Source organism: Marmota monax, unplaced genomic scaffold, assembly GCF_021218885.2.
Source record: "Marmota monax isolate L192 unplaced genomic scaffold, Marmota_monax_Labrador192_F-V1.1 WCK01_AAM20220418_F8-fsc00056, whole genome shotgun sequence".
In the NCBI taxonomy this organism is placed as follows: Eukaryota; Metazoa; Chordata; class Mammalia; order Rodentia; family Sciuridae; genus Marmota; species Marmota monax.
In genome coordinates this window covers 1,219,834-1,234,930 of record NW_026695212.1, presented here as the reverse complement: position 1 = coordinate 1,234,930, position 15,097 = coordinate 1,219,834, and the positions used below count along the sequence as shown (strand labels likewise).

Here is a 15,097-nt window from a genome sequence, read left to right as displayed (position 1 = left end):
AAGTTCCCACCCTGCACTTAGAGAAAGAAAGAAGATTTAAATAGAGTGGTAGGGAGAGAGGGAAGGAAGGAAGTCAGCAATAACTTGAAGATCATCCTTTAGTCACCATACTTTGGGGGCTGGGGTGCCATTTTCTAAACCCCAATAAAATAATAATAGACTAGCAACGTGCTTTGACATAAGACCAATATGCAAAAGTAAACTTCATTAATGAATAGCAAAAATAATAAGAAAACAAACTAAGAGATCTCATGAACATTAGTAACAAAAATTAGATTGGGACATAAATTTAATTAAACAACATAAGAAATATAAAAGTTTACAGTAAGATACTTACAACAATTAAATAATTGGTGATATGTTCTCATTCATGGATAGGAAGAACAAATACCATAAAGATGTCAATTCTCCCTTAGTGCATTTATAACTTCATGACATATCAATCAAAATGCCAATGGGTTTTTAATGCATTTGGTTAAAATGAATTTGAAAGAAAATGAACCAAGAACACCAAGATACTCCTGAAAGAGAATAAAGAAGGAAGACTTAGCCTACTAGATAAAAAGGCTTATTATAAAGCTATAGTAATTAAGATTGTGTGTTATTGGGGCAAGAATCAATTAACCAGTGGAACACAACAGAGGGTCCAGAAACAGGTCATGCATACTGTGAAACTACAGTCAAGATGGAAGCAGCTGGCATATCATTTTTTAAAGAGGAGACAATTTAGAAAATGGGGAAGAAAGAAGGTCATCCATATGGAAAAAAAAAAAAAACAAATGTATCCCTAATTCACACATTACGAAAAGTAAACTTAGCTGAATCAAAGCTTACATATCATTTTAAAAATTTAGAAAATGATATAAGTACAAAGTAGGAAAGGACTGCTTAAACACCAAACTAAAATAAATAATTGATAGAGTTGAACAAATTAAAATGAAAACTTGTTTACCAAGATATCCTTTTATAATAATCAGCACATATTAATTATACAAAAAATGGATTTCATTGTGGCATTTTTATAATGCATATAAAATGCTTTGATTGTACCCATCTTCCAGGTTACCCTCCCTTAACCCCCTCCTCCTCCCCCTGATCCATGATCCCCTACCCTAATAGTCTCCCTTCTACATTCATGGAATCTTTTTTCCTCCCAGATTCCACATATGAGGAAAACATGCAATACTCATGTGAATATGGTTTATAACATTTTACAAGGTGATGTCCAGTTCCATCCATTTCTTGCACATGACACAATTCCATTCCTGATGGCTGAATAATGTCTATCATTCATTTATTCATGGGCTTCTAGGCTGATTTCATAACTTGGCTATTGTGAACAGTGCCATGATAAACATAGGTATTATGGTTTGGGTATGAAGCATTCCCCAAAGAAGCATGTGTTGAAGACTGGGTCCCTAAAGCAGCAATGTTCAGAAGTAGGGTTTTTTGGAAATGACAGAACCATAAAAGTGCCATAATCTGACCATAATCAAAATGGGCTATTGGGAAGTGGTAGAAACTACACAAGGTTGAATCTAGTTGGAGAGAATGGGTGTTTGGGGACAAGCCTTTGAGGACTCTTATCTTGTCCCAAGCCCTTTCCTCTCTCCCTCTCTGCCTCCAGCTGCCATGAGCTGAAAGAACAGAGCTCCCTCACTCCCTTCCACTATGATGTTCCTGCCAGTTGACCACGGACTAAAACCTATGAACCATGAGCCAAAAATAAACTTTTACTCCTCTCAGCTGATTTTCTTGGATATTCTTCACAGTGATGAAAAGCTGCTAGCACAATGGGTGTATAGGTCTCCACTGCGTGCTGTGATTCCTTTAGGTCTATAACCAGGAGTGCTATTGCTGGATCTATGGTAGGTAGTTCCTTTGTTTGCTTGTTTTTTTGTTGAGGAGCCTCCATACTTATTTCCATAGTAGCTGTGTTTTCCCTTGCATCCTCACCAGCATTTGTGACTTTTTGTTTTCTTGATAATAGGTATTCTGACTGGGTGAGATGGAATCTCACTGTAGCTTTTTACTTTATGTTTTCCTGAAGAGATACCTTTCCGCAAGTGAAAACACAAGCTACAAACTGGGAGAAGATATTTGTAATAGATATAGTGGACAAAGAGACTAATATCAAGAGCACATTTTTAAAACCCCACAAAACTCATAAATCACTAGAAAGACAAGTTAATAAATGGACAACGATATGAATAAGGATTTTAGTTACAAAAACAAATGGCCCATAAACATGTAAAAAGATGCTATCTCATAGCAATAAGAGACATACAAATGAAAACAAAGTACTATTTCTATCTTCATTGTAACTCCTGGTTGTCTACTAAAATCTGTTCTATCCTGCCATGGTCACAGAGTTATAGCTAGAAACAGGGCCCACCAGAGAGACTACATTTCCCAGCCTCCCTTGCAATAAGATGGGTCCACATGTCCAGGTTCTCATCAGTTATACCAGGAGAAGTGATAAAGGCTAAGAAGGGTCTGGGTTTTAAAACACTGGATGTATGCTTTTCTTGCCACACAGACATACTTCAGACTCGGTTTCAAACAGGTAGACAAGTTCAATTTTTTTCTAGGTGATGGCAGAACCTCAAATGGAAGAAACCTAAATAATTTAATGGGGCAAAGCTATCCTGGTGGCCTGGATTGCACACCTCTAGGGTGTTGAATAAGCAAGAAATAAACCCCTATGTTTTTAAGTCACTGTTTTTTTGTTTGTTTGTTTCACTATATTGTAACTGTTTTGTCTCTACCATAACTAATACATTGTTCAATTCTAAGTCTTTTTCAGAAGGGTGGACTCTCATGCCCTTCTGGTAAGAATATAAATACCAACTACTTTGAGAAAAGTAGTAGAAGTGAAATTACAGTCTAGTAGTTTTACAGGTACAAACGTTAATGTAGATCAATCTTTTTTGTTTGTTTTTGATGGTAGGGATTGAACTCAAGGCCTTTCACATGTTACACAAGCACTCTACCACTGAGCTACACCTCCAGATTAATCTTTTCATCATATTCTTGAATTTTAAAAAATGAAAGTTATAAGACTATGTACTAATGTTTCATCTTTTATTAGGGAAAATCTCAAAGATGCAAAAGTGGAGAGAATATTACAAGGAAACGTAAGCATCCAGTGATTCTCAATTCATGGCCACTCTTATTTTATCTGTATCTCTACCTACTTTCTGCCACTCCAAGATTATCATAAAGAAAATCCCAAATGTCATATTTTCGCCTATAAATACATCAACATATATCTTTTAAAAGTTAAGAATGTGTTATACATGCCAATATATACATAGTATTCTTTTTTTTTTTTTTTGATATGGGAGATTGAACCCAGGGGTGCTTTAGCACCCAGCCACACCCCTAGCTCCCTTTTTTTTTTTTGTAGTTGTAGATGGACAGCATGCCTTTATTTTATTTGTTTATTTTTATGTGGTGCTGAGGGTCAAACCCAGTGCCTCACACATGCTAGGCAAGCACTCTGTCACTGAGCGACAGCCCCAGCCCCTCCCTTATTATTATTATTATTATTATTTTACTTATTTTCTTAAATTATTATTTAATTTTATTTGGTGCTAGGAATTAAATCCAGGCCCTAACACATGCAGCCTCAGCCCCTCAAGACTTTTTTTTTTTTTTGCAGTGCTGAGGGCCTTGTGCAAGCACTCCTAGGCAAGCACTCTGCCACTGAACCACATTCCCAGCCCTTATTTTTTATTTTTTATTTTGAAATGGGGTCTCACTAAGTTACCAAGGCTGGTTTTAAACTTTTGATCCTCCTGCCTCAGCCTCCCAAGTCACTAGGATTACAGACATGCACCACCATGCCTGGCTATTATTCCATTTTTTAAAAATAAAATTCCTCAATATCATTGAAAATGCAGTACATAGTCAAAGACTATATTCTGGATATATGAAGGTATCATACATGAAAACTAAATATCACACAAAACTATAGTGAGGTTTCTAATACAAGTGAATGATTAATACTAAATTCAAATTGTTGTTGGATGGAAGTAGGAAGAGGGGACATTTGTCAAAAAGGTATAAATATGCAAGTCTATGGTACCGGTAATGTTCCATTTCTTAAACTGCATGTCTGTGTCTGGCATGGTATTCTTTTTCTTTTTTAATTGCAGTAAACTTTTATTTATTTATTTATTTATTTACTTACTTACTTATTTAGAGTTGTTAATAGACCTTTACTTTATTTATTTATATGTGGTGCTGAGAATCAACCTCAGTGCCTCATACATGCCAGGCAGGTGCGCAACTGTTGAGCCCCAGCCCAGGCCCTCGTATTCTTTTAATTATAAATGATTGTCTTCTATACCCATTTGGATGGGGAGAGAGTGAAGGAGGAAGGGGCAGAAGATGGTAAGAAGAGGGAAAAAGGAAAGAAAGGCAGGGAGGGAGAAGAAAAGGAGAGAAGGCAGGCAGGCAGGCAGGTTTGCACTCTAAAGATAAATATACCCCCGCCGCTTGACCTCAAAGGAAGGAAAAATCAAAGTATATTTTGAGTTGTAAGCCAGCAAGAAATTGGAGCTATCCTGTGGCCAAATCTGATTATCTGGTCATCAGAAGTTCAACCCAGAGACTGAGCTTTGCTTGGACCTACCTTGCCAACTCCCATCCTTCAAGAAGGTGAAGTTGAAAGTGAGGATTCCCTACACTGAGACTGAAAACTTACCAGGAGCCAGATATACCATGGCCCCAAAACACAGGCATTAGGAAACCACTTTAAGCAGGAAAAATAGATTCCTCCTGCCATGTATTACCTCTGCTTACATTCTTGTAAAACTCATGGTACCCATGCCAAGAGCCACAACAGTGACTGGCATACTGTGAGTGCCCAATAATGCCAGCTAGAGTTTTGGTTGCCTTTAGTTCATATTACATCATCCTTTTTATAGGCTGCTTCTTTTCAATTATTATAAAATAACTCACCATGTCATGCCGTAAAATGTTCTTTAGCACCCATTGTTAGCAACTGTGCAACATTCCATGGGTACAAGGTAGTTGACTATTTTTTAAAAATATCTTTATTTATTTATTTTTATGTAGTACTGAGGATGGAACCCAGTGCCTCATGCGTGCGAGGCAGGAGGAGCTCTACCACTAAGCTACAGCCCCAGCCCAAGGTAGTAGACCATTGCTCAGTAAAATTTAGGTAACCGTTAGCCATCAATGGACACCTAGACTATTTTCAAATTTGTATTTTTCTGAAGAAGTTACAATTTTAATTCAACTTAATGTTGTGATAGTACTTGGATACCCTAGAAAAATTTAAATGATTACCATGTTAATTTTCACTATAAAAGAATCATTATTCCAAACTCTTACTCGATTCATTCAATAAATGTTTAATGAAGCCCTATACTAGGGGGTGTGGGAGATATATAGAAAATGGTTTCTAATGTCAAATTGCTTTCTAGTGAAGCACAAGTAAATTAGCAATGATAAGAGAATTTTTCATTTCCACATTAGTGCATATTAATTATACAGAATAATGAGTTTTATTGTGGCATATTCATACATGCACATAACATAGTTTGATTATATCCACCCTCTCCCAATCCTCTTCCTCTTCTGTAATGGTCTCCTTTCTACTTTCATATTGTCCACACACACCGGCCCCAGATTCCACCTAGGAGAGAAGTAACGTGATATTTGTCTTTCTATGTCTGGCTTATTTCACTTGACATGATGGCTCTCCAATCCATCCACTTTCCTGCAAATGGCATGATTTTGTTCTCCTTTATGGCTGAATAATACTCCACTATATATATGTGTGAATGTATTTATATGTGTTTGTGTGTGTGTGTGTGTATATCACATTTTATATGTTTATATGTATATAGATATCACATTTGCTCTATCCATTCATTTGCTGACCAACACCTAGACTGATAGCTATTCCATAACTTGGCTAGTGTGAATTACATTATAATAAACAAGGGTGTACATGTATCTCTGACTTCAATTCCTTTAAGTATTGTATTCCTACAGTGGAGTGATATGGCTGATCATATGGAAGATCTATCTTTAGTTTAGTTTTTTTTTTTTTTCCATGCTGATTTCCACGGTGGTGTACTAATATAGGAATGTACATTGTGTAAGAGTTTCTTTTGCCCACATCCTCACCAGCATTTATTGTTATTTATATTCTTGATGATGGCCATTCTGACCGAGGTGAGATGATATCTCAATATCATGTTGATCTGCCTTTCTACATTTATTTTAAAACAAAATATTTTTCTAAAGACTGTGAAAATAAATCAATGACTTTACTGATGTCATAAGAATCCTTTCATCCACAGGTAAATAACATGGGCTGTTTGGTCTATTGTTTTTGTTTTCCATATAGAATCACTAGACAGAGGTGAAGAAAAGTTAAAACAGAGGTTGTAAGCACATACATGGCAGCCAAGGTCCAGGGAATGTACTTTCAGGGTTAGTTACTTGCACCTGGATAAAAAAAAAATAACACCACAATATAAAATCTATACGTCATGAGGATCTGGGAATCTGTCTTGCTTGCCTATTATATTTTCCTTCTTAATTCCAACATGAAACTCATTCCATTCTAAAAGTACATGGCATTTTCTGAAGATAACTCAAGATCCCCCCAACTTTGGAATCCATTTGGGTATCAAGATTGCCAAGATTTGGATTTCAAAAAAACTATCTAAATCAGAATGTAACAAGCAGCAACTGAGATACAAATGAATAAATAAATAAATAACCAGATAAGAATAACTAGCATGTATTGAGTATTTATTATGTGCCAAGACTGTGATAAATGCTTTCCACAAATCATCTCACCGCAGCCTTACAAAGAGAGCAAGGTAAATACTATTATTACTCCTGTTTTATTACCCCTATTTTACAGATGAAGAAATTGAGTCTTGAAAGTCACACATCTAATTAGTGGCAAGGCTAAATAGCTAAGACCAAAGTTCCTCCCTTCCTCCCTTCCTCCTTCCCTCCCTTCCTTCCTTCCTTCCTTCCTTCCCTCCTTCCTTCCTTCCTCCCTTCCTCCTTCCCTCCCTTCCTTCCTTCCTTCCTTCCTTCCTTCCTTTTCAGTACTGGGGCTCAAACCTAGGGCCTCTCACACCCTTGCAAGTGCTATATACCACTGAGCTACATCCCCAGCTCTAAAGTTCCTGTTCTTGAAAACTATGTTCTATTTCTTCCCATTCTGAGAGGTCAACAGGGGAACATATATGTGCTGTTGATAGGAAGGGAAATAATTCTGGACCCAGAAATAAAAGTACCCTCACCTAAGTGTCTCTAATCCCAACTTCTATCTTCAAACTACTAAAACAAAAATACACTGATGAGACATATTTCATTTCTTATTTATCTCAATTTTTAGTTGTCTGAATTGAAGTGAAACTAGGTAACATGAATGAAATAAGAAAAGGGCCTGGCAAAGCCATAAAGTAGACTTTAAAACCTGAAACAGAGCTAAAGATGTCTGACTCCTAAACTGGTCAACACAGACACAGCACAGGAACAAACACACCAATTTAGATTGTTAGAGCTGAGATTTACCGTCCTGTGTTATACTCCAACCTTCACTGTGTTTCAATAGGACAAACATTGTCTAAACACTTCTCCAGAACATTCCCTCATAGTTACAGTTTATGAAAACTAATCAGGTAAAGGGGCTTTGCTGCAGTAGCTGCAATTAGTTTCACCAAAATATCAAGCAAATTACATTTGTGTACATTCAGGTGTCATTTTCTTTACCTTAAAAGCCACCATATGAAGCTGTTATCTAAGAACAATGGTTAGTCCCTTGAAATTATCTTAGGGAATGCCCCTCCCCACCGCAAAATATAACTTAGTTATAACCTACTCCTGTTCACAGACTAGAGTTTTTATTCTTTCTTAGGTCCATATAAGATTCCTTCAAAGTCTAAATAGATAAGTATCCTATCTTCTATTTAGATATCTGCTTTTTAAGAAATTTGAAAGCAAATAACCACTATCAAAAAGCAAATGACCTAGGTTATCCTCTCAAGGATGTTATAGTTAATTGTGCAGTTATACATCTGTCATTAAGACTCCCTGCATCATATAATAAATGGGTTGGACAAGAAATGTTTGAGTCCTTCCCAGCTATAAAGTTTTTGTTCATAAGTTAAATTGTTGCTATTTTCCAATCCAGGTTATATGTTTTTGTTCATAAGTTAAATTGTTGCTATTTTCCAATCTAGGTTATATCAAAGTAATAAAAGTACACAGAATTTCCACATTAGTAGCAGTAATATTTTTAATTTCCACATTAAAAACCTATGGCATGGAGCTGGGGTTGTGGCCCCACGGTCGAGTGTTTGCCTAGCATGCGCAAAGCTCAGGATTCGATCCTCGGCACCACACAAAAATAAATAAATAAAACAAAGGTATTGTGTCCAACTACCACTAAAAAAATAAATATTAAAAAAAAAACTATGGCATGATAGGCAGCCATCAGATTAAATTTGCATTTCCTTAGGTTCCATCTGCAGAGCAAAATGTACTATTTATATTTCAGGCAGCAGAGTGATCAAGAGCAACAGGTTTTCTTGGCACTTCCTGTACATATCCCATGTCAAGGAGTATGAGGCTATCCTCAGTAAATTACTGCGAATGAGAGCTGTCAATCCTTAGCAACTAAAAGTATGTATCATTAAAACAAACACAATCTCTCATCCAAGAGTTACAGTTCATAAAGTGTGCCTTTTTACTCTTTTGGTTCCATATGTATACTTCCACAATATTTTTCCAGCAGATTACAGAAATTGCGCAGATCACTAAAAGCCTCAGATAATCCCCAAACCTTCTGTTAGCCAATTATTCAATCTCTTCCACTGCTCAGCTTTTGCCAAAGATGCTAACAAGCAGCAGAGTCAACTGGTTTGAGCTTCATACACTCTTCCAGACACACTTGCCTTTTTTTTTTTTAAAGAGAGAGAGAGAGAGAGAGAGAGAGAGAGAGAGAGAATTTTTTATTATTTATTTTTTAGTTTTCGGCGGACACAACATCTTTTTTGCATGTGGTGCCAAGGATCGAACCCAGGCCGCACGCATGCCAGGCGAACGCGCTACCGCTTGAGGCACATCTCCAGCCCGACACTCTTGCTTTTTAACAGCTCACACAAATGAGAGATTTATTTCTCTTGATTCTAAGTCTTTCAAAGGAAACTGACCAACATTTATGAAATGGCCAATCTCTCTACTCAAAGTTAGCACATTCCTTTAAATTGTAGCCTTTGTCCCTAATGCAAACTTATCTGTTTCTTAACAGTTTGCATTGTTTTGTTTTAGATTTTTGAGACAGGGTCTTGGTAAGTTGTTCCGACTGGCCTGGAACGCCATCCTCCTTCCTCAGCCTCAGGAGTTGCAGGGATTACAACAGTGTACCACCACACCTGATTAATGATTTGTATAATTTCTGATTTTCCCTGTCTTACAACTCTATGCTATATTTAGCTGAATATGGTTTTGATTATTATTTTTCTGTGTTCTTTATTTCATTACATTTTAATTCTCCAAGAACTCAACTGATTAATCATGAGAATGAATGAAAGCAAAAATGATTAAGGGAAGCCAAGAGAAACTGAAAAGCCTGAACATTTTATGAAGAAATTAATATGAACTGACATGACATCTTCAATGAAATTCAGAAACCCTAAGAAATAAAAGAGTCCAAATTCCTTATCTTATAGATAAGAAAACCAAAACCCAGAAAGAAGCTAAATGACTTGCGTAGAATGATACATGTAACTAGACACAGTTACGGTCTCATACATAAAATTACACATTGTCACCAGGAATGGTTCTATTCACAGTTGAATATGGCCACATGAAGACTGTTCCCAAAACCTCAGGAGGAAGTCACAGTGGTAAAATCCCATATCTAAGATCATTCCTTTAGTTCAAGATATTTATCTCAGAAATCCTGAGAAAAAAGCAATTGTTATCAGGGACTTGGAGAGAGTAAGAAAAGCCAACATCCCGGAGTATTAGATTCTAAGTGGGAAGATGGAAAAAAGTTACTCACAATTAAAATGATTCTTAAAATTGCCTCTACAGGGCTGGGGCTGGGGCTCAGTGGTAGAGCGCATGCCTAGTATGTTCGAGGCCCTGGGTTCGATCCTCAGCACCACATAAAAATAAAAACAACATAAAACTATTGTAAAAAAAAAAAAATCACCTCTACATCTAAGCTACCTAGAGTCCAATATATAGGGCTTTAATTCACTGGGAACACATCTGTGTCTTAATGAGTCCCACATAGCCAGGTTTTCTTTCAGCAATGGAACAGCCCAGTTTATTTTGCTTATCATTAGATAAAGTAGCTGGCTAGACTATTCCAAATCACAAATTGGTACTCTGCAAGGGTAAGATGCTCCCCCTTGAAAAGGCATTCAATAAATATAACAGGAAAACAGTCTTATCTCCCATACTATTCCCACCAAGGGCCTACTCTCAATGCACAGGACAGCTGGCCTCAAGCACTACGGAACTGGCATTTCTCTCCTCTCCCATCTTGATTTTGCCTAGAAATAAGGGTCAGTTTCTGCTATTTAATATGTTTATGATCCAAATCTACTGAAATAACCTATTCCCATGTTTGCCTATATAGGCAATGATGGAGGTGAGACACCAGATGTGTAAGTACTTGAGGAGGAAAGGTAAAGTCTGGCCACAGGGCAGGACAGATACAGTGAAGAGTCCTAAAGCTGCCCAAGGAATCTTGAATGTGCATAAGGGGGAAGGTTGAAGGGAATTAGGTGGAGGTCATTTTTTGTGGGATAAAATTAGTTTCAAAAACCATTTTCACCATATTCCTAATTCATCCTTATCTAGATTTGATAGATTATAACACATCCCATTTAACTAATTTTTAATCAATGTAAAGAGCATCCACTCTCAAGTATACAGGTAAACACATATCCCCCAAATTTCATACATTAGAAGAAATTAATCAAGAAAAAAATGTTTGTGTATATATATATATATATATATATATATATATATACTTTTTTTTTTTTTTTTGCAAATAAGGACTTGATCATAGGCAAATAACCTTAGAGCAGAGATAACTAAACCAATACTAGGAAGTGCATTCTGCCAATCAGTGCTTCAAGCAGCAAGAAAACCAGATCTCCACCCCTCAAAGACCTGCCACAAAGAGCCATGTGGAAAAACTGCCCAGGGAAATGGTGATTGAACAAGAGTACTACCTTAGAATGAATGGTTTTAGGCAGTGTGGGACTCATTAAGAAAAGAATGGTTACCCTCATTAGAAAGTTTACCCGGTTCTAAGGAAATAATTACTTCTCTGCTAATATAACTTCCAAATCAGTGTAATAAGTTCTTTTAAGTATAAATTATCTTAATTCCAGACAGGAAAAAAAAATTCTGTTTCTTAAATGATGCTTAGCTTAACTCCACTAGAGGGGACACCCTAAAGGAAACCTAAGTCTGGGTGGTGGCCATGAGTTGGTTCCTATTCACACTCACCATCAGTTAAACCAGAACCCCCACCCCCACCAGGTCTTCTCACAGGACTCCAGGTCTTTTCACAACTTGACCACACAAAAGAACAGTCAGGCTCCTCCTGCCTTTCCCAAGGCAAATACAGTAATGCCTGTCTCAGCAGCCCTTTCATAAGACTGTATATAGACAAACACAGGTGTCGACATAACAATCTTTTTGAACTTTGCATTGAATATGCCAAAGAACAACAGTGATCTCAAGGCTCCATCCATTGTCTCCATCAGGAAAGCTATGGAGAGACCACACAAGAGGAGGAAAAACCCAACAAACACATATATGTTTATTAAACACTTCAACAGCAAAACAAAATACTTGGAGAGAAAATATTATTTTTTAAACCACAAGATACAGACAGTAATAAGAGGTTAACCAACCTTAATTAGGTTTTCTTCATTAGTTGACAATGTGAATGGACTGAAACTACTACTCAAATATTCAAACCTTCATTTTACATCCAAGTGGCTTCCAAATGATAAAGCGATATTCTTATGTGAGTGTGAAAGATGGCACTCAATTCCAGCCCATTATAAAGGAGGAGTCAGATCCCACTAGTCTGCTGGGTTTAACTGCCAGGCTATATTACAAAGCTATTTTATAAAAGAGGAGCTTGCCTTAATAAATTAATAGTGGAGAGTGTAAATGTCTGAAATAGCCTTCACTCTATGAAGCCCTAGACCACTTGGTGTTCAGACTCTACAAAATGACTCCATAGAAATCTTATGTTGTGACAATGATTTCATCTAAAAAGAATTATGATGATGATGTTGATGATAACTGAGCTGAAACCACCAGCGCTGCCGGCCTGCGCGTGTAAATTGCCAGCCAAAGGTGGTTAACTTCCAGCCAGTTCTCTCCCTGTTGGAGGTGCGGCTGGCAGCCCCAGGAAGCCACTCGGTATCTAGCTCCCTGTAGGTTTGACGGGACTGGGGTTGAAACTGCGACCTGCTGGTAGGAAGCCCTGGGAGGCTCAGCCAGGGCTCCAGCTGTCCCTCGCCACCTTCCTCAAACGCAGACACCAAGTTAGCAACGCAACTCCACGAGCACAATGACAAGAAGGCACACAAAAGGAGCAAGGCAGCCGCTCCCATCCTTACCTTTGACTTGACTTTCATACTCGGCTATGATCTCTTTGTCCTTTTTGAATCTGCTGGGGGTGGACATTATCCAGCTGTTCCGGGTTTGCTTTCAATGAACAAGTTCTTTTCAGTGGTCACAAGCCGGTCTCCTTGGAGAGGCAGAGTTGTACTCCCACACGCCGGGAACCCAGAGGCAGCACCGGCAGGAGGGAAAGGAGGAGGAAGAGAAAGAGGAGGAGGAGGAGGAGAAGGAGGAGGAAAAAGGAGCGAACAGAGAACTAGATTAACCCGGGCGCGGGCACCATGCTCTCGGGATTGAGCCGCCGTCGATGATCCCAAAAGGAACCCGAGGCCGTAGAGGCCAGCCGCGCAAACTCCAGCTAGCGAGTGGCGGGGGGCGTCTCCCTGCCCACCCCACCCGGAGCCCGGCCACTTCCTCTACGACCGCTGGGCGGACGCGGGGCTCGCGCCGACGCTTCGCACCATTGTTAGAAACCTGCACCCGGGGCCCGGGAGAGGGCCAGCTGTGGAAGACGGGCGCCTGGAGAATGCGCTCAGATCGGAGCCACGACCCTCCCTTCCTGCCTGCAGCCGCCGGCTCCGGGGCTCAATGGTCCCACCCGGGCTGGGGATGCTGCTGCCGCGGCTGCCGCTTCTTCGCCTGCAAATACAGTTGCTATCGCCGGGGCAGGCAAAAGGAATCGAAGTCCTAAAGCGAGTCACCGCTGCTGGACTTGGAGGGTGCCTGCTGCGACCTTCGAACGCGCTCTGGGCACAGCCCCGGCGGAGTTTAGCTCTCGTGAGCCGGCGCAGCGAGGGTCCTCTGCCTCCTTGGTCACCGGGCGCCAAGGCTACCTCTTTCTCCTGGTCCCCCTTTCCGCTGCTGCCCCCAGGAGGCCGCCGGTGACATGCACACTCGCACACGCACCCAGGAGAGCCGCGCCCCCGGCGGCCGCAAAGTTGTCACCGCGCCTACGGCCCGCGGCTTAGAGGCTCCCAGCGAGCCAAGTGCGGGCGGCGGCCGCCCGTGTGGCAGTTCTGGGCTCTGCGAGGCGGGGCTAGATTCGCGGGAGGGGACAAAGCTCTAGCCCTTCTCCGCCCTCGTCCCTGTTCCCACTAGCTGAGGAAACGCCGGGCTCGTCCCGGAAGATGGATGCCTCTTGTGGCCAACCGCAACCCAGCCCCGCGCGTCGAGCCCGGGCAGCCGTGGGCGGCGCCCTCTGCGTCTGCCTCTGCTGGGGCTCCGCTCCGCTCGCTGCCGCGATCGCAGCTCCAGCAGCTGGAAAGCCCCTTCCTGACCTGGGAGATATCTTCGGCCGAGGGTGGGGACGTTTGTGAGGCTCTTTTCAGAACACATTGGGGAAGTGCAGAGCTGGATGTCTCTGTAACAGAAAGAGATGTGACTCCAAGATGTTGAACCCCAGTACGAAAACTGAACACTGTCTTGTGAATGACCTAGCTGTTAAAAATCAGAGGGAGAAGCTCTTCAGTGGAGGAGGACAGAAACACCCATCTTGAACACTCTTATCTTCTGCATCCTGGAAGTAGCTGGAGATTCTAGGATGGTGGGAAAGGCATGGTATAGGAACAAGTCACTCAGAGGATGTCGCTGGCTCCCCCTCTCCACCCTTCCCAGACACGTTTACCACTTGGCACCTTTTGTGGCTCCTTTCAATCCCTTCTCAAATACTGTGGCTCTGATTTATATAAGTGATGTGTCCAAAGGCGTGTCCATGACAAAATGTTTTCCCTCTGAGATATAAAGAGAGACTTTTAGACTTTGATCATTCATTCATGTATTAGGCGATAAACTTTCGTGTTCTTACAGCCAGCCGAACACCTAAGAACTAGGGATTCAGAGATTGGGAACCTGCCCCAAACAGTCTACTCTTGATAAATAATTACAAGCAATACAATAATTCTTTCTGTAGGAGACAAAATACTCTCTCTTGTAAGAACATGGGCTTGGGAGCCCTGAGGAGGGAAAAAGGGATTGCATGAGAAGGTTTGGGGAGTAGAGTTCACAGAGCCGTGGTACTTGAGCAGGGTTTAAATGGCCTTTTGTTCTTTGAGGTGTATGGTGGAAGCAAATGTATGGCCACATGCGGCCTAGGCAAGCATTCTACCACTGAGTCACACTCTAAACCAAGGAATCTAAAGGACAATCAGTAAGAAGTTGGCTTTCCTAAGCAAGAGAAAGGAATGCATTTTAGGGGGAAGGAGCATTGTACTCTGGGGACCTACAAATAGGGTTACAAGATATTTTCACCCAAATACCAGGTCAGATAGAAAGTGGAAAATAACTTAAAATTTAAAGTGTGGATATTGTTTTTAATTGCACAGGTTTTTTTTCTTTTTTAAATTTATTTCTTTTTTAAGGTTTTTTTATTTTATTTTTTAGCAAGTCTTTTAACTTTATTACAAGAGAATAGAATGTAGAGGAAAGC

The 15,097-nt window shown here is 40.1% G+C and overlaps 1 protein-coding gene across 2 annotated transcripts in view; it reads right to left on the bottom strand.

Moving 5' to 3' along the window:
• Positions 1–13,672, bottom strand: part of Srgap1 (SLIT-ROBO Rho GTPase activating protein 1) — a 291,780-nt gene extending 278,108 nt beyond the window's left edge. For both annotated transcript variants that reach the window (XM_046430664.2, XM_046430665.2), the window contains exon 1: positions 12,669–13,672. In XM_046430664.2, the coding sequence (XP_046286620.1) occupies positions 12,669–12,735 (67 nt within the window). In that variant the 5' untranslated portion in view covers positions 12,736–13,672. The remainder of the gene's footprint in view (positions 1–12,668) is intronic.
• Positions 13,673–15,097: the final 1,425 nt, after the last annotated feature.